At 38.6% G+C, this 19,481-nt stretch overlaps 1 protein-coding gene across 1 annotated transcript; it reads left to right on the top strand.

Annotated features, from left to right (window-relative positions):
- The first annotated feature begins 4,729 nt into the window (after window positions 1-4,729).
- On the top strand, window positions 4,730-8,059 carry adra2c (adrenoceptor alpha 2C). Its single transcript, XM_032564218.1, has one exon. It carries the CDS (start codon window positions 5,311-5,313, stop codon window positions 6,739-6,741), a length of 1,431 nt encoding a protein of 476 aa, XP_032420109.1. The 5' UTR covers window positions 4,730-5,310; the 3' UTR covers window positions 6,742-8,059.
- The last annotated feature ends 11,422 nt before the right edge of the window (window positions 8,060-19,481 follow it).

The raw sequence follows: 19,481 nt of genomic DNA, 5'->3' as shown, positions 1-19,481 counted from the left end.
GCGGACATCATTCGTCGCTCTGGAGCAGTGACCCTGGCCCTCAAGGCACACTGCATGTTTTAGATGTTTCCCTGCTTGAACACACGTGATTCACATGAATACAGTTCAACAAGATCAGCTAGCAGTTAAATTCAAGTGTGCTGAAGCAGGGAAAAATCTAAAACTTGCATGGCAGTGTGTCTTGAGGTCCAATGTTGAGAGACACGGCTTTAGAGAACATATCTCCACTGCTTTGGAGCCGTGAAAGCGTGCAAACTTTATGCTATGAGGCTTGGATATGGAAACGAATTTCATGAAGCTCTGAAAGAACTGTTGTTGAGCTAATCTTAGACCACATGAAAGTCACACATATGTAGCTACTAGCTGGCCTATGTGCAATCCGCACCTCAGCATCCACTGACTGACTACACTCACTAGCGTGAGCATGAAAGCCTTTTCCATTATGATGACACTGTCATGCACTTAGTCGACTGAAGGAATGCACAGCAGCCAAACGCCTCTCACACTATGTCCTTTTCAAATCCAAGCACCAACTTTACTAGCAAGCATCTTTATCATTGATAACATAAAGAGATGAAAGAGGTGTATCACATGATGCCCACATGTGGCCTATATTTTATTTTCCAACACTGCATTCTCCATGCTTTACAGTACAGTACAATTCATCCACCATTTTTAAGCTAATCTGTATCTCGCCTCTGGTCAATTGGTATCTGAGTCCAGTGATTTTTTTATTGTTGATTAAATGCATCGCCATCTTAAGGTTGCTCTAATATGATGCACAAATACTTGGACTTGTCTCTCTGTCCCATACCATCCTTTGTGGATGTATTTGAAATTCATCAAGCAAAGATACGTGTACTAACTACTGATTAGAGTACATGAAGAGTTTACTGAAAGACGGGACAATATTATATATTGCAAACTAATTACACTTGTTCCAATAGTAATTATGCCAGTAAGTAATCTTATTTAAAAAGTTCTGATAAATTGCGAAGCCTTGCTTGTTCTGGAAAAAGTTAAATCTAACTGTATGACAACATAAAACTTTGCTCTTTTTCCTAGTTCATTACAGGAAGTTTCAAAGTTCAAATAGAGGCCAATCGCAGCACCGGGATGCAAACAAGAGGTCATTTTCCTTTTTAAAGCTAAAGCAGCAAAGGAAATAATTCTCTCATGTTGAATGAATAAAATGCATATTGTTGACATCTGAACACTTCACTCTGGCATCCATGGATAAGTCATCAATGATTTATGGGGAAATCTTTAAAAGGAGGAAAGCACAACTTTTACTTGAAACCGCCCTTCTTGCTGACAACGTCATGCAGTCAGTGCTTCAAAAGATTATTGTTTTGCTGGAAAACAAAGTGACATAGGAGCAACAGCTAACTTTTTTCTTTTTATTGCAGGAGAATTCAGTTTTGAACTTGCAAATATTAGAGAGCCTCTCACTAAGGAGGAAATCAGAAATGCCATTGATCTGGCCTTTCAGTTCCTCTGAGAAGATAATTTGTCAAACAAAGGTTACGAACCAGATGAGAACTACAATCTGCTCTATCATGTGATGCCAGCTAGAGAGAAAGTCCCCGGGGCTGAATGTTACTTCACTGAACTATTTGCTCTTGGCCAGATTGCTGTGTGCCCAGGTAACACTGCCATTTGTCACTGTCATCAGCTGCTACTGTAGCTTCTCTCGTGAAGAAAAAAAGAAAAATAGCGCATAAATGGGTAGGGCAATTAATGGTAGCTGTTGTCAGTGGTTAATAGTTGTGAACTCTGCAGCAGCATCGTGTGTGACAGAGGAGTCTTCATCAGTGCCTTCAAGAGCTCAGTAGATTAGAACATCATCAAGATAGTAATCCTGTGTCACAAAATGGTGCATCTTAAAGTTTGATCTTGCCCTATATAAATGCACACAAGTAGAGAACAGATAAGATAAAAAGATACACAGTATTTAATGAGGCACAGTGAGGTTGTTTTGTGTGATCATATAGATTTCCAAAACCATTAGGTCCTTAATCAAAGATACACAAAGAAACTAAATGCTGCTCAGAAGCCGTCAGTATTTTGGCTTGGCCACTATCAACCAGTCAGCTGGAAACTAACACATTTCAATATGTGCACTCGACTTTGTATCTGTCTTTATGGTTGGATTGAATAAATCTATATATGTGTGAATAAATGGGATTTTTCCTTTGGTTTGTATGGCATTTGTTTGGAGTCAGGGGTATATATTAATAAAATAAAGTGAAATGTATTTGAATTTCTCCGTAGGTTGTTTATGAGGTTTATATCAGACCAATTTGTTAGTAAAACAAAGACAGTGATACCATGGGCATTAAAACAGGTATGGGTATTTTTGTTTCAGTTGTGGATAATAACCGTACTATGTCTGTGTTTGGTAACTTTAGCTACACTCCTTATTGTTCAGGTCCAAGCCCTTTAATCAACTTTGCCCTCCATTTTCCTGAAGCAAAGGCCGTGGTTATGTTGGTTACAGGGGAAATTTTTCTACTACACCATTTTTCTTCCACTGAACTCTCTACTAATATGCTTTGATGCAGCAGTCTGAGAACAGTCAACTTCTTAAGCAACAACCTTGTTGCCTTGCAATCCACCACTTATTTCAACAGTCTCCCCCATGGTTGTGCAACCTCTAACAACATAACATCAAAATTGTGTTTTAAGAAACTTTTTTTTCAGCCTTATCTGGTATTTAAATTTTCAGAAATTCTGAGATGAGTTTTGGATTTCCATTTGCTTGAAGCCATAATGATCAAAATTAACAAAACATTTTTTAAAATAGATTAGTGTGTGAAAGGAGTTTTATTTTTTAAAATGTAACTGCTGAAATAAATATTTTGAATCAGATTTATTTGGATGCACATGTAATTGATGACAAGGAGGCTAGAAAATTATTGTGATTCCTGTTCTCATATTTTGTGCATCTTAAAGAGAAATCAGAATAAGCAAAAATCTGTTTTGTCATTTGAAAGCTTTACAAAAGGCAGTGTTCAAAAATATCTCTGTAACCTGGCCAAGAGTGAAGAATAAGAAATATGAAACCTTCTGGACACCTTTTCATTCCTGAATCTATACATTCCTCAAATGCAAAAGCAGGGTCACTCCCTTACAAGGAGCAAAAGCAGGACATCAACTAGAGGCACAGTTAAGTGATACCGAACAAAACGACTCAAAAGAAGGAACAATTTAGTAAGGAAAAAATCACTGATATGAAGAGAAGAAAGTCATTTGTAAAGCTTCTTTAATTACCAGAGGCAGGCTGCTGGCTAGCAGCAGAAAGGCTCTCTTACTCTTTTGAAGACGAGCTGCTGTGCTTAAAAACAAGAAGCATTTATCTGTAATATCTAAGATGATGGCCAATTATATATGATGTTTATATAGAAGCTGTGGCCCCAGGACACTATTTAATGAACATATTTCAAATAAGTCTAATGTGTATTCACACCGATCCATAGTGGAGGTCTGCCTTTTTACTTTAAAGAGCCAGTGTGAGGAAAAACAGCTTGTTTTGTCACTGGATGGCGGTGGTCCATGTGACCGACTCCTTCTCTTCCATCTCCCTGGTTTGATGTGGATCAATTTGGACCTGATCATTTCTGCTCTTTAATTCAGCATGGCTGAGCGCTCTGTGATTAATGGGAGGTATTTAGCTGGGGGATGTGGTCAATAAGCTCACGCCGGTCTCACAAATCCTGAGAATGTCCACTGGAGACCAGACTGCCTTAATCCATCAGGGGGATACCACCCAAAAGTTCCAGGGTTAACAGCAGCAGCAGCAGAGAGCAGGTGGAGAGGGCAGACCAAAAAAATAACAAAAAAAAACCTTTGCACTTTTGGTGAGCTTGGATTTAATTTGAGCAACATTGCTGGAGAGCTGCAACATCAAGCTTTTGAAAAGCTTCCAATTATGTGCTTTTTCAGGGAAGCAGAGAGTCGAACAGAATAGGGCAGAGAGTGCTCTGAATGCTTAGAGGGTGGAAAGTGTACATCCACATTTGAGTACTCAAGGGAAATGCAATCCTCAAGGAAGAAAGGCGAGATAAACGCCTCAGTCCAGACGGATCAGCTCACATCTGATCTCTGTGATTGAGCCCACCACAGAACGACTAATGACTCTAAGTGGTGAGCTTCTAAATCATATAAGAATGCCAAGTATTATTACGTAAATGTACTGATGCCCTTACCTATTTGCTCTTTGACTTTCTTCCTTTCCTTCACATACTGTCTTCTGCAGGCCTCATAATTAAAGGCTAGCCTCTTTAGGAACATTTGCAATGAAATCGTGAAACTCGTGTTTTTAATATCTAAAAATCAAAAGAAAAGACAATTTTGGCGATTTCATTGAGGAAAACAATGTGATTTCTACCTTAAATATGTGCAATAGTCTAACCCCCAGTTAGAGAATACAGCAGCAGAATCCTATAAAATCAACTTAACTACGCCTCAAAATCGGAATCAAAAACGGACCTGCAATATGTGCAGTATGTCCATCTCTGCGATCAGAAGTAAACAACTATACGCAGCAGATTTGGGAGCCACAGTATGATATCGTTAACATGGCGCGAAAGCTGCGTGTGTTTCCCATAAAGTGTCCCTGTAGAGCTGACTGTAACAATACTGACCTCCAGTGTGAGCGATAAAAGGACGGAGCAGTGCGCGTTGTCCTTGGTGCGGGACTTCACGCCTGCCAGTTTGTGTTTTGGCAGCAATCTGTGCCCTTGCGTGCATGCCTCTGCTCTCTCTCTCCCTCTCTCTCCGCAAAAGAAGTTTTAATGTCTATATTGAAAAGAGAGACAGAGAGAGACGGTATAATAGGGGAAGGAATATTTTGTTGATCAGCTGTCAGAGTGCAGACGCGCCATACGCATTTGGTGTTTTAATTGGGTGTGCATCCTGTAAAAGTTTCACTGCCTGTCTTTCCATCCTTCAGGGCGGAGCAGGTCTATGTTTGATCCTTCTTTTTCTTTTGTTCGTTTTTTTTTTTTCCTTCGCAAAGAACACGTGGTTGTTACAAACCTCTCTCCGGACGCAGCAGGGAGGCGGAGGTGGAGAGATGCGGGCGCAGTCGGGATGGGAGAGGACGCTGTGAGGAGGCTGCCGCTCTTTATCCATGGAAATTTGGCTGCTGAGCTGCACGCACGTTTTGGCGAAAGGATTTTTAAAAAGACTCGCTTCCTGGACTATTTTCCTGTCTTTTTCTTTTCTACAGGAGACTTACGCGCAAGATGGGGACGATTCCAGGAGGAGAGAAGAGAATAAAATCTGATGTAGGTAGATTTATTATGCATGGAAATATGCGCTCAAGTCTCAATAAGGTTTTCTCTCGAACATTTACTTTTTTTAAAGTCACACCCTGAGCAAAGGATGGATTACTTGAATTCTTCTACCCTAGAAAATGAGACAGAGGTGGGAAATATCTCCTCTAATTCCACATCTGAACAGCCGTACACCCAGCTAGCAATCTGGGGTCTGGCTGGACTGGTCAGCTTTCTCATTTTGTTTACAATAGTCGGCAATGTGCTGGTTGTTATCGCAGTTCTAACCAGCAGAGCTCTTAAGCCACCCCAAAACCTTTTCTTGGTCTCCTTGGCCAGCGCAGACATACTGGTGGCCACTCTGGTCATGCCCTTCTCTCTGGCAAATGAACTTATGGGCTATTGGTTTTTTGGCAAAATTTGGTGTGACATCTACCTGGCTCTGGATGTTTTGTTTTGCACCTCTTCCATCGTTCACCTCTGTGCCATCAGTCTGGACAGATACTGGTCGGTGACACAGGCTGTCGAGTACAACTTAAAGAGAACACCTAAACGAGTTAAAGGTATGATCATAGTGGTGTGGTTGATCTCAGCTGTAATCTCCTTCCCGCCGCTGATTTCGATGGACAGGAGCAGCAATGAAAAGAAACCCATGTGTCAGCTGAACGACGTGACCTGGTACATTCTCTACTCTAGCATTGGATCCTTTTTTGCTCCATGTGTTATAATGATCTTGGTCTACATTCGAATCTATCAAGTGGCAAAAACCAGGACCAGGACCATGTCGGAAAAGAAGAGGAGTGTGGATTCCCCTCTGGAAAATGGGATGGACCAAGCCGAGCCAGGCATGGGAGGGTCCATCAAGTCCACCCAGGGAGGGAGCATGAAGGAGCGAGAACGTGAGAACGGACACTGCCAAGAGCAAACCGTGGGATCCCCTCGGTCAAATGAGCCAAAACCTCCATTAAATAACCATGAAGACGAGTTTGACGATAGCAGCTCATCAGACGAGAAACCAAAAAAGTGCATTGGTTCTTCCAAACAAAGCCAGAACAACAGAAAAGACAGAAAGTCCAGCAGGAAGAGCAGCTCTGCCTCCAAATACTCCAGCAGGAAGTCACGTTCCAGCTCAAAGTCCTTGGAGCTGTTCTCCTCCCGTCGGAAACGTCGGAGCACCGTCAACCGAAAGAAAATCTCTGCCGCCCGGGAGAAGCGCTTCACGTTTGTCCTCGCTGTGGTCATGGGCGTTTTTGTCGTGTGCTGGTTCCCTTTCTTCTTCTCCTACAGCCTGTATGGAATCTGCCGCAATCCATGCAAGATCCCAGATGTGCTGTTTAAGTTCTTCTTTTGGATCGGCTACTGTAACAGCTCCCTCAACCCGGTCATCTATACCATCTTCAATCAGGACTTTCGCAGAGCCTTCCAGAAGATTCTCTGTAACTCATGGAAACGGTCTTTTTGAGGAAGTCCTGGATGACTGGGGGTTTTATTAAGTGGACGTGAAGTCAAATGTCCCAGTGTCGTTTGACTGATGAAGCCTGAGGTGCTTTCACGCACTCGCTTTCGAGGATCTGACTGGGAACGATGGGACATCAGCAGAAAGGGAATAATATGAAGGGAATAAACAGATGAGTCTGGCATCTTATGCCTCACAGATTGATCTGATTTAAGCTTGAGCTGCTTTCCTCCAATGGTTTTGTCTCTCTTGCATTGAAATAATCAGACTCTTTCCAGGCGGCTCTGTGATGCATGCCTGCCACAGTGGCTGCCTTTGGATGAACTTGACAGCAGACGAAGAGTTAACAGAGGAGCTCAGTTTATAAACTCACAACACTATAAATGAATATGAAGCGAAGGCCTTGACAATCTTTCTGAAACTGTTGGTTGTGACATTAGTATCTTTTTCTTTGTCTGTTTACTCGTTTTTTCTTGACTTTACTGTTACATCACGCTCTCAACATGAAGACCATTGGGACAAAGGGGCTCCTTGCTTACTGTATAAGTAGCAAAACTGTTTCACCAAAAAAAAAAGGACTTGAACTGATGAACAAAAGTTACCTTCAGTGTTTATCATCATGTGTGAAATGAACCTAGCCACCAGGACATAGCACATGATGAATCTGGTAATGCTTATTTGTTCCCTTCATGCCTTTGCACCTTCTCTCTCCTCTTTGAGAACAGCTTGAATATGGAGTTACTGTAGAGGTAGATGGACACTCACTGAGGCTTTACTGAGTGTTTTAAAAGAGAACAGGGAGATAAAGTTTGCAACATATGGATGTCTGTTAAGATAAAGTGAGCTACATCTTACCTCCACCTCCTGTTTGTGGTTGTAGGCGTGTGTGTGCACGTGTGTGTGTGTGTGAGATCGAGTGTCTTTCCGCTCCTCTCACAGACGCTCTCTCCTTAAAGTCAAACTCGGTAATGTTCCTCTCTAATGATCGCTGCTCATATAAAATAAAAAATAAAAACATGTACAAACTTATATCATGTACACAAATACATGAACAAGATTTAATCAGCTAAAATATTCATCTATCTAGCCAGAAGGGCTAATGTTATTTTCTTGTGTAAATAACTGAAAATGTACTTTACTGTTCCTGTGTGATGCCTCATATTCACATGTTGATATGATGAAAATGTTTGTATAATGAACAATGCTCTGACGTATTTCCATGTTACACCTAACCTCTGTCTTTTTTCTAAAGGAACAAATGTTTATCTGCTTTGAGCACATGTGAAATGATCAAATAAAGACATTTACTGCAGCTTTCGTCTGAGGACATGTGCTAAATTATTTTATTGCATTGGCTCTATTCGTTTTAACTGCTGAACTACATTGTGTGTTTACTCACGTAAAATGGAAATTAAAATTTTTATATAGACTGTCTTATGATCTAGAATCAAACTATTCTGCAGAAGGAGTAATAAAATGTAGTTTGGCTGCTTCAGATACCTTCAGCATGGGTAAAGCGAGCTTCAACTTATGTTAAAATTATTGTTACTGATACACAGAAAGGTAAATTGGGTTTAAGTCTGGACTTTGGGTATTTATAACACATGAAAATGCATTGATCTAAATTATTCTATTGCAGTTCTCCATGTTGGGTTATTCTCTTGCTGGAAGGTGAACCTCTGCCTCACGTCTTGTGCAGCATCTAACAGGTTTTATTTACAGGACTGCCTCTTATTTTGAATCCATTTATTCTCCCATCAATTCTGACAAGCTTCCCTGCCACAGTAGCATTTTGAATGTTGGCCATAAAGCTCAGTCTCAGTCTTATCTGACCAGAGCACCTTTTTCCACACCTGATGTGTACCCTACATGGCTCGTGTGAAACTACAAAAGGAGATCATTTACTGCCGTGTTTGCGTGACGGTTTTCTTCTTGAAACTCTTAAGAAGGGCGTCTTGTGCGGGGCACAGCTAACAGTCGTCTGTAAACAGATTCTTCAACCTGAAGTGTAGATTTATGCAGCTCCTGACATAAAATACGCAAATGTTTTGGGTTGTAGTATGACAGAATGTATAAAAATTTAACAGGTATCTGCAAGACACTGTAACAACCCAGTTTTTTTCAAATCATAAATATTAGACTTTAAAGGGTTAGTATTTTAATTAAAGTGAACTATTTTCACATTTTACAAGTTACTTAAACCCAGTTGACTAATATTCTGATCTAAATAATTAAGAATTAATTCAAAATGTTTTATGTATTTTGAATATAATGTAACTGGAGGATTTTTGAAGGTTTTGGTAGGGATTCGCCTAACTAAATAAATGTGGAGTAAAAAGCATTGCTCTATTAACGTTTCTGTAAATTCAGGAAAAAAAATTAGATGATTGAAATTAAGTTATATTTAGTCAACTAACACTGGGTTACAACTAAAAGTAGCACAATTGACTACAATGCTACAGACATTACATTATATTTTAGTTGACAGACTGAATAAAACTAAATAAAAATATTTTAAGAGCTAACTGGAACCTAACTGGCAGGTTAAAGCTTTAGATTAAGGTTCGCATTTCAAAAACAGTATAAAAAAAAAGAGCAAATCTGGTGCTTTAGTTATTTGTGGTGCTTACTTGGTGATGATTCAGTGGCAATATTGGGAAGAATGTCATGATTTTAAAAAAATAGAAACAAGTTTATTTTTAAGGAATCCAGTGACATAAACTCTGCCGAGAGTAAAGTATGTGGCTCATCACAGCTGTGACTCCATTCCAGTTTGGCCACAGTGACAAAAAATATGTTTGTCACATACTCCACTTAACTTCATATGAATAAATGTTTAATAAAAACTTTCATAGAAGTGTTTGGAAGCTTTTTAATAATTTACGATCACTTGTTTTACTTTGAGCTATAGATAGAATAGAATAATTTTCAAACGTGTATATTTAGGAAAAAGTTATGCTTCTCTTATTTGGCAACAATTAAGTTTCTTCACAAGCAATTAACTTATTCCAACAATATCTTTTGTAGAAAAAAAGTAACTAAAAATCATATCAGGTAACACACAGAAATGAAAAGTGCTGAGGTTATTACAGGGTGTTAGAGACTGGGACTATGTGGGTGTAGTGATTTGCGGGAGTCAGATTGCCTGCCAACCTCACAGTGACAACAAAATTCAATAAAGTCCCACAATTCTGGAGTTGCTTGGAGGTTTATTTTTAAGCTCATGACAGAACCACCTGAGCGGCATCTCCCTTTATTTGTCTTATCTAAGCTGATTGTTGACTGGCTCTCCTGGCTCAGATACGATTGTGCCATGCATCGGAAAGAGAATATTCATCCTCCTGAAAGCTGTCAGAATATTCTTTTATGCAAGTCTGCATAGAGCCGTTTAGATCATAAAGGCTGAATAGAGGAAGGAAACATCCTGGATCTGCACTGTTTAACATTTCCCTATAGAGCGTCTACAGCTACTCAGAAATCCCAGATTGTATCTGTTCTGTTCACAAAAAAAAGTTACATGTTGTCTTTCTTCCACCCACTGATGGCTTCTGTATAGTTATTTCATAGTTTTTCTCAACCGTGGCAAAAAGTAGGTGGCGATATTTATTATTTCTCAGGAAAAACAAGGTGAAATTTTGACCCGTCATCAGTGAACATGATCATCAAAGCAAGGTGATTTTATAGTTTGTTATGAATCAACGTGTTTATGTTTGTATATGAGAATTTATAAAGATTTATTTTTTTTAGTATGTGCTTAATGCTTTAAATTGTTTGTTAAATGATGGCCTCAGGTAGTGAAATGGCCATGTTAAAGTGTCCTTGTGGAATTGTTCATAAAATATTTACATTTAATGTTGATAATTATGATGTCAGAATAAGTGCACAAATATATGTGGTGGTACAGATCAATTGAACAAGTATTGGAAATGCAGCATTTCTGTTAGATCAATAAAATATATATTACTAGTCAATGAAGTTTCACTATTAGAGTCTTTCATTTAGAGGAAGAAGGACGCTGAATATACAATATCCTTCAATTCAATTTGGTTTAAAAATACTTAATCAATCCTAACTGTTTACGTTCCTCAAGATGTCTATAAGTGCCATTTGGCTGTTTACAGGAAGGATCTCCTTCAGTGAGCTGCTTTAAAGTGTGATGTGTGATGTCAAGGTAGCAGGTCTTCAGCTCTGGAGGATTGACAGATTAGCTTTATTTGTGCTGGAACAAGGCAAGATGTCTTCCACAACACTGGAATATTAGCCTGGGTTAATCAAAGGTTAAAGAGATGCTGCAGAATCTGGTTCTCACAGGCCATCTGGAAGTGCAGTCTTGTTCTGATCCTGCCTCCCTTGCTGCATCTTCACGTGACTGCTGAGGAGATGAAAGGGGCACCCTCACATGTTGGTGTGGTTGGAAGCAACTTATAGCTGTTTGTATGTATTTCTGACCAGTTAACTCATCGCTCCGGGAAATGACAGCAAAAACTGAAGAGTTTTCTCTTGTTTAATTAGAATTTAAAAGCACAATTAATTGCAATAAGTCTCTGCTTACCCCGTCTGTTCCAATCAGAGCATGCTTGAGTGCTTGATGGCATGTGGGTTCCCAATCGTCACCCCCAAAACTCTGACATGTTAGTCAGCAGGTCCATGAGGACGCCAGTGTCCTCTTGGCAATTAAGTGGAGTTGGTTTGTTTTTCTTTTCTTTGTTTTCATTTCAGGTTGTTTGCTTTATCATTCATGTACCTAATAATGTACATAAATTTTAAGCAGTGGTATAAAGAAAATCTATTTACCTATTATCCTATTATTCTTTTTGACCAGAAGAACCGAATTATAAGAGCATTATAAAAGAGGCTGTGTCAAAAGAGCCAGAAAATTTTTGCAACTGGGCCAAGACATCATTTTCAGCACATAGAGTACCAGATTTATCATTTCCCAATGTATAGATTGGGAAATCAATACATTTGGATTTCCCAAAGGATAGATTAGGAAATATATACATTAAAACTCAGTGTTTTTTTACACACTTTCTATATCTGGTCTTTAGTTCATGGGTTCAACCGTCTCAACATTGCGCTAAATGTTGAGATCCATTCAAATCAAATAAGAGCCATTCCTTAATTGATCAATCCAAGTGTAAGTCTTTTGGTCATAAATTCGCTCTGAACATCCACGGGCCTCTGTGCGATCAGAAACTACACGCCAAGTCATTTTCTTTTTTAGAAAAGATGTTGTTAAGTTAAAGTCAAAACTGCTTTAAACGTCAATGTGATTAAGGGATAAATATCTGGTATTTGGCGCTGAAATTATGAAATATTACCACAAAAAGTCAATAAGTTAATAACTAGGAAAATTGATAGAAAAGGTTCAATAAGTCTGAAGCTCCATAAATCCTTCCATAAACATTTCAGGTTATTTGATTGCTTCTCTAAGCCACTGTCCTGCTGACACAGCAAAACCTGCAACATTGATAGCAAAATCTATTCTTCTGGGCCTTGAAGGTTACACTAGCAAGCTTTGAGGGGATCAATGGATAATTAATGGGTAGGAATGGAGAGAATGGTTAGTTATATACTACCTTGCTTGGATCCGCAACAATTCTTCCATCTTTCAGGTAAATTCACACTTATTTACTCATTTAATAAATCCAAAGGTTTGTGGTGACCGCATGTTCCAGAATTAGGTGAGGTTGGGACGCCTTTGTGATTGAGAGCGGTTCTCCAACCTCGTGGCAAATGGAAAAACAACTGAAACAGTTCAACAGGTCTGTAAAACCTCAGCTTGTCGGAAGGACAGAGGTTGAATGAAAGAGTAGGATATTTTATTTAATTAGACAGTAAATGTTCATCTTCAAGTAATTCTGAATGCTCTGCTTGGTATGACATAATGTGCTGTTAAAACTGTTGCATATCTGCAGAAATCATGTTCAGATACATGGATGGAAAATGTGAAGGTCCATTGCTTTTATGGAACTACGTATATAGAATCCTGTATTTTTGGTAATACGGTGCAATACAAATGAATTCAATTAATTTTTACTCTATTTGCAGTGTTATAAAACGTTTTGATGAGGCATAGAGGATCAGTAACTAACATGTAGTACTATACTTGATATTTGCAAAAGTATTTGGACATCTTCAAAATGTTAACTTTTTCTAATAGTGAAGTTGTCAGATGTTTTCATTCATTTAATTATTTTTGGTGATGCAGTTTTAGAAATAGGAACCATCAAAATATTAGTTTTCAAGATGCCAGTGTTTTTCATGGCTCACTGTAAATTTAACTCTGAACTTTGGAAAGAGTTCTGGACACTTAGATGAATGGCTTACTAAACTTGACTAGTTCTTAGATATATGGCTTGTAATAGCAGAGCCTTCTTTTCATATTTTAACTGTGGAAGGAGACTCTGCCCAATAATATCTTTACAGAAGCAGGACATATACTTATATATAGACCCTAAAATGTCACATGTTCAGGTCCTATAATCCTCTGTCTTTCCCCTAAATCAAGTTTTTTTCCACCTCAAGTTTAACTTTATTGTAAAACCCAACTGCTAGTCATTATGTCCTAGCGTTGGAGCTGTATGTTTGTCTTTGATTTAGTAGTGTATTTTTCTCTGGTTTTCAATCAACCATTTATTTGAGCACATGAACAGTGTCTTGAAGTACGTGTCATCTCTTTTCAAAACAAGTTTGTCTCTGCGTCAAGGCTAACATGACAGAACCAATTATGTGTCTGACAGTTTGCTCATTAGTTTTCAAACTTATACGCCTGTTGATGCTCTGATTGTATAGAAAGATGGACAAAGCTGCTAAGAGCTGAATACAATTTTCTCAGTTGTTTGTTCATGTAAACTTTTCTTTGTCACACGCAGCCAGCATTGTCAACGGAGACGCGGCCAAGTTCTCTTTCGGGAACTTTTGAAGCATTTATAATTTTTTGAGGTGCGTTCAAAGGCAGGTCACTAACAGTACTGATTTAGATCAAATCTGAGCTGCGTTCTTCAACCTTTTACTGCATTAATTTTCTGACATTCAATACACCATGTTAAAATTCAAAGAAAACTTTTCATGCATGTCACATGTTCAGGTTCAAAATACATTCACACACAAACAGGACACAGTGCTGCATGATTTAACACTCTAAGGTTTTGCTAATAGCAACCACAGAGTAAGTCAGATGTTTTATGCATTTATGCAAAAGGTCATCTTCACTTTACTGCTCTGCTTCTTCTTTGGTCTCCTTTTGACTCTTGTTCAGTCATAAATCATCCTCTTTTAGTCACAGTGTGACCAGGGCCCCTGCATTTCCTTTCCTGGTTATTGGGAGATTATTAGACAAATATGTATCCAAGTCATGTATGTTGAGTCAAGGTTGATTGGTAAGAAGTTAACATTACACTCTTACTTTAGTTTGAATGTAATGTTTAGCCTGTTTGACAAAGGTATTGTACATTGGTTCCTTTAAAAAGAAGAAAGAGTTGGAACCGGTCCAAGGTCAGCTCCATAAATTCACTTTCTTCTGCTCATTTTTGTTAATTGGTGGACAGTGATGGACTGTGATCAATACACCGCCCTGGCATTTCCAACAGACGGCCCCTTATTTCAGATCCAACAACAGCTCAGCCCAAATGTTAACATAAAAGGCTTGAGGATAATAATAATAATAATAAAAAAACTACAACATTCAGACTGACTGGAATGCAGAGAAAATCTATGAAGGAAAGCCTCTCATCAGTCTGTGAGTCAGTTCAAGCTGCCAACAACCAGATCTGCAACACAGTGGGATTACAACATAATACCATTTTTGAAAAGGCACATTCGCCAAGAACAATACAGAATAAAAGACAACAAAATATCCGACTTTTTTTTTCTTATGTGGCAAACTTGACTTTTCTTACATCAGTTTCTTGCTAACATCAAGTACCTTTTAAATGGAAAAATACCTTTTGTAACTATACTTAATTCTCTGTTGTAGCAAAACTGAAAGTATTAACCTTAATTTGGTAGATTATGCTGAGAAGGATCTGTTTGATAAACAAAGGTCAACAGGTATACATGTAGACAGGAGCCAGGGGCACAGGGCAAAAATCAATTCTTTAATCAATCACTTTTTTTAAAGGTTTTTTATTCCTATCCTAGCATTCCAGCAGGCATAAGTAGAGGAGAAAGGGACTGCATCCCATCGTCTATGATCAGTCTCGCACTCGTCGCGCTCTCTTAGCTCCTGTCTTTCACCTGGTTTAAGCTCTCCAGCAGCATCAATCTATCCATTCTCCTCTGTCTGACAGAGGCTATCCATTCTCTGAAGCAGTTTTGGCTCCACTTGCATCAGTGAGTAGAAGCTCAGTGAGAGGAGAGCACAGACCCTCCCAACACTCGACAGCCTGACGTAAATACACCTTGTGGCTTTGTTCTCAGTCACAGCTTATTAGTTTTGATCTGACGAACATTCTCAAAAACCTTTTATAATGTTGTTCCAAGATGAATCAGTGCTTTTTGGGCCATTGTGTAGTTCACTTCAAGTTGTGTCTGTGTATTATTTTGATTGCATATCTGTGGGTGGGATGGTACAGTTAGATGGTGAAATATGATTGTTTTATCCCATATGGACTATGCAATCTTTTGCTGCTCTTTATTCTAAAACAACTCACTTAAATACAATCAGTAAATCAGTAAATGACTCAATACTGCACAAAGCAAAGAGTAATTCTATCATAAAATGACCTTGTTTTTCAGCCTTAACACCTCTACGACGCAATAGACGTTCCCATCGTCCACTGAGGTCAAACCATCTTTGATATACAATCTCTGGTCACCATATTAGCTACACTTGGTCAATTGTATAGCTGACAAATTCACTATTTATCAACAAATAGTGATTTAGCTTCGGCTGGCAGAAACTTTGTGTATCTAGGCATCTACTAGTAATGAATATGAAGTTCAAACCCGAGCACCATAATTGGGAATAAAGGGAATCTAAGGGACTGTAATCCCAGCATTTCAGAAAGTCAATCTATTGATATTTTTGTGCACAACAGTTTCCTGGGATTACGGAGAATGATTTCAAAACAAAATATATCCACTGAATGGCAATAATGTGGATGAAAGTGCCCTGTTGATTTCAGAGGTCAAAGGAAAAAGGGTACACTGGTTCAAAATGACTGAAACATAGCAACTGGTACAATTCGCACTAAAATTGGAACAATGTTTCCTGGTCTAACGAGTTTCAATTTCAGTAGCAACACTCAGATGATAGGGTCAAATGTTGGCATTAACAACATGAAAACATGGACCTTTCCTGCCTTGCTTCAACATTTCAGGTTGCTGCTGTTGATGATTCAATGTTGTCTCTTAATTTAGCGCTTAAGGCTAAGAAAGTCGTGTCATGACTCCACAAGAACTCTGGAGGTTTATCGTAAGATCTATTAGTAACAGATCCATTAAGTCCAATTTTATAAGGTGGGGCTTTCATGGATCAGACTTATTGGTCTAGCAAGAGCTACAGTTCTAGAAATCCTCTGACCCAGCCATCTAGCCAACACAATTTGCCCCCTGTTAAAAGTCTATAAAATATTACTGCCTCAGCATTTCTTCACTTTCCAACACATTTAATTTGGAGACAAAATGTTTGTTTACTCACAAACCCTACTAACAGAAACTATGATTAAAGAAGTATCAGTGTTACTCACTTAATTTGTCATGACACTTGTTCAATGTGTCTTTTCAAAGGATTCTTGATTTGCCCCAAAGTCACCTGTAAGGCATTTAAACCAACTGCTTAGACTTCAGCCTACTCTTTTTGACTTGAAGGATCAACATCTCAGAATCCCTCTGGATTGTCAGTCATTTCTATCATCCCTGCAGGTGAGCTTACCCAGTTGTTAAGGAAACTCAACTCTATTGTTTCTGAGCTCATCATGAGAAATAAGTTTTCCACCAAGTTCAGCCCTGAGGCCTCCTGCAAGCCGTCCTCAGCAGATGCTCTGACCACTTAAACTGGCTCCTCTTCATGCGGAGTAGCAGCTGCTTTACTCTGATCCCACAGGAACATCAGAGCTTCTCAACTCCTACACATGAGCCCAGACCCCCTGCTGAGGGACAGCCTGTTAATCTGAGTGAATCTCAAGTTCAACTTTTTGGAAACTCGGTTAACACAAAGTTTTTAATGACACTGCCAAGACAACTTGCTCCACACCAACTATAAAGCCTCTGTACTGGCTTCCTGTGTGCAGATTGGATACCGAGGATCTCTTATTGTTTCGCTGTACCAAATCTTTAAATTTATTTTGGAATTTAACCTATGGAGAGATGACTTTCACTTTTTCTGGAGCACGTACAACAACCTTCTCAAAGACCCAAAAGCAAATTTAAGATCTATTTTTTAAGTTTGCACATTAAGAAAACCAGCTTTAGCAGTTTTACTTGGATTTAGTCTGTTTAGGAACATTTGGCCTTTTTTAGAAATTTTTGTTTATTAAAACAGAATTTTAATCGTTTTGTGGAATAAAGTATTTTCTGATATGTTCAAGTGTTTATCCAGAGTGTTTCCCATTAAATGGGACATGTTACTCTTGCACCACTAGTACCCATTTTGAAATTCACAAGGTATCTTTTTTTTTTTGCCTCATGTAAGTACTTACACGAGTTAGTACTTACTTCTTTTTTTGATTGTCAGTTTTTCATGTCAGTATGTTGAGATTATTTTCAATTTGTCTTAGGCAGGACTAAAATATAAAGCATTAAATTAGGACAAAACTTAGTATTTTTTGCTGGATGGAAACATAGGTGTCTGTTTTTTATGGAGCTTTTACAGGTTTTATTAACTGCTTTATTTTCTTGCTTTTCTTTAATCTTTTTACTTTAAGAACTTGGTGCCACTTTCAGCCTTTCAGAAAAGAGCAGTTCAAATAAGCAAGAAGACCTGAATCAAATAAAAGGAGCACTACCCAAGAGAGACTCTTACTATCACATTTCTAGATGTTTGCAAACCCAGGTTACAACAGGAACATTTCCAGTTTTCACAGTCCTGAAATTGATGAGCCATTTTGCCAACTCTTGTTATTATTGAGCAATAATAACAAGATTGCACATTTCCACATTTACGGTGGAAATGTGCAGTAAAAGTTGCTGAACTACAATAAAAGTTGATGATTGGGAGCTTTTCTTAGACAACACAAGTCAAAATCCAGAATCCTTTGACTTACAGAGAAATTAGCAGAAAAGGAGACACATTAAACAGAGAGACAAGGTTTGTTAACCATGCCACATGATGGTACTGAGACACTCCTCTACCTCCTATAAAACTGATGATAGATTAATGCACAGCATTCTGGGATAAATAGTTTTTATACTAACTAAAGTTGGAAAACAAAATCGGAGCTGTTGTTCTGTTTCAGTGCTCAAAGAGCTCAGAGCAAAAAGGTTTTATATGTAGGAGGCTGCAGTCAAATGTTTGCTTGTTTTATTTTCAGTCTTTATCAGCACACCGTAGGTCTCTTCAAATATCAAAGCCACAGAAATCAGAGCCTTCAGCTATCCGGTTACTCTCTTGTGGAAACATCTCCCAGTTTAGGTTCAGTAAGTGAGCACCATCTCCTCCTTTAATATCGAGTTAAAAACTTTACTCTATGAAACTTTTCCTTCTGCTAGGAGCTGGCTCCACTTACCCTGATGCATTTTCTATTTCACTGCTGTAGACTGATGTAGCTTCTGGGGCACATCCAATGACGCACCAAGCAACTTCCTTTTACCCTCTAGTGCCCCTCTCTCTTTATGCATTTGTGAGCCATTACAGCAAGCCACTACTTTGTTTTTTCTATCCACAGTTTTGCTTCTCTTTCTCTGCAGGTATCTGGCCACGGAAAATATTTTCTGATCCACAGTTATTGGGCAACAGCAAACACACAGCGATTGCTTGTTTGTTTGTTTATGGTGTTTCTTACAGAACATTTCCCTTTGTCTCTCACTGTTCTATCCCTGCTGACTGATTGAGGCAGATGGCTATTCTCACCAAGTCTGGTGCTGTCAAATCTTTCCTCTGCCAAACTGTCACAAGTCAATTTACTTGGATTATATATGTATTTTTGTTCATCATCAGTATTTTTGCTAGTTTTAGCTTTTTAGCTAATTTTGACTTTTACCTGGGTTTTCCAGACTACATGGACTATTTCTTACCTTTCTGCAAGTCTTCAGCAGTTGGCTTCAAACACTTCTGCCATTTTCACCATAAGCATTCAGCATTGAGCATTCAGCATTCACACTTGCATTTTCATAGGAAATGCACACTTTCTAATTTAGTTTAATACCAATACAATAAAATATTGTTCGGCTTAGGCAGAACACTAGTTATCTCTTGTCATTGCTCATTCATGTAATCCTCTATGCCTTGTTGGCTTCTGAGCGATAACAAAGCGGGTCACGATGAAGCAATCTCTGTTTATTAATCAGTTAATCTGCCTAATTAATGCTACTCTTGGGTTAACAGCTACATGCAGTCATGAAGTCTCTTGTGGCAGACTGCTGGAGTGGCTTCACACACAGTTACGGAAGTGGAAATCTGCATTTGTGGGCAAAGGCACAATAATATGAACACATTTCAAATCTCATTCCAAGTTTTTTTCCTGAATGTTTTGTAAGTCATTATATAAAGATTAGAAACACACAAAGTTATGCACTTGTGCTCTGATTTATTAATGACTGGCCTGGCTGGTAGGAAATTAAAAATATAATCTGTCCGTAGATCA

The sequence above is a fragment of the Xiphophorus hellerii genome, chromosome 5 (genome assembly GCF_003331165.1).
Source record: "Xiphophorus hellerii strain 12219 chromosome 5, Xiphophorus_hellerii-4.1, whole genome shotgun sequence".
In the NCBI taxonomy this organism is placed as follows: domain Eukaryota; kingdom Metazoa; phylum Chordata; class Actinopteri; order Cyprinodontiformes; family Poeciliidae; genus Xiphophorus; species Xiphophorus hellerii.
Note: the sequence above shows the minus strand (reverse complement) of the source record. Positions and strands in the feature narration are given on the sequence as shown.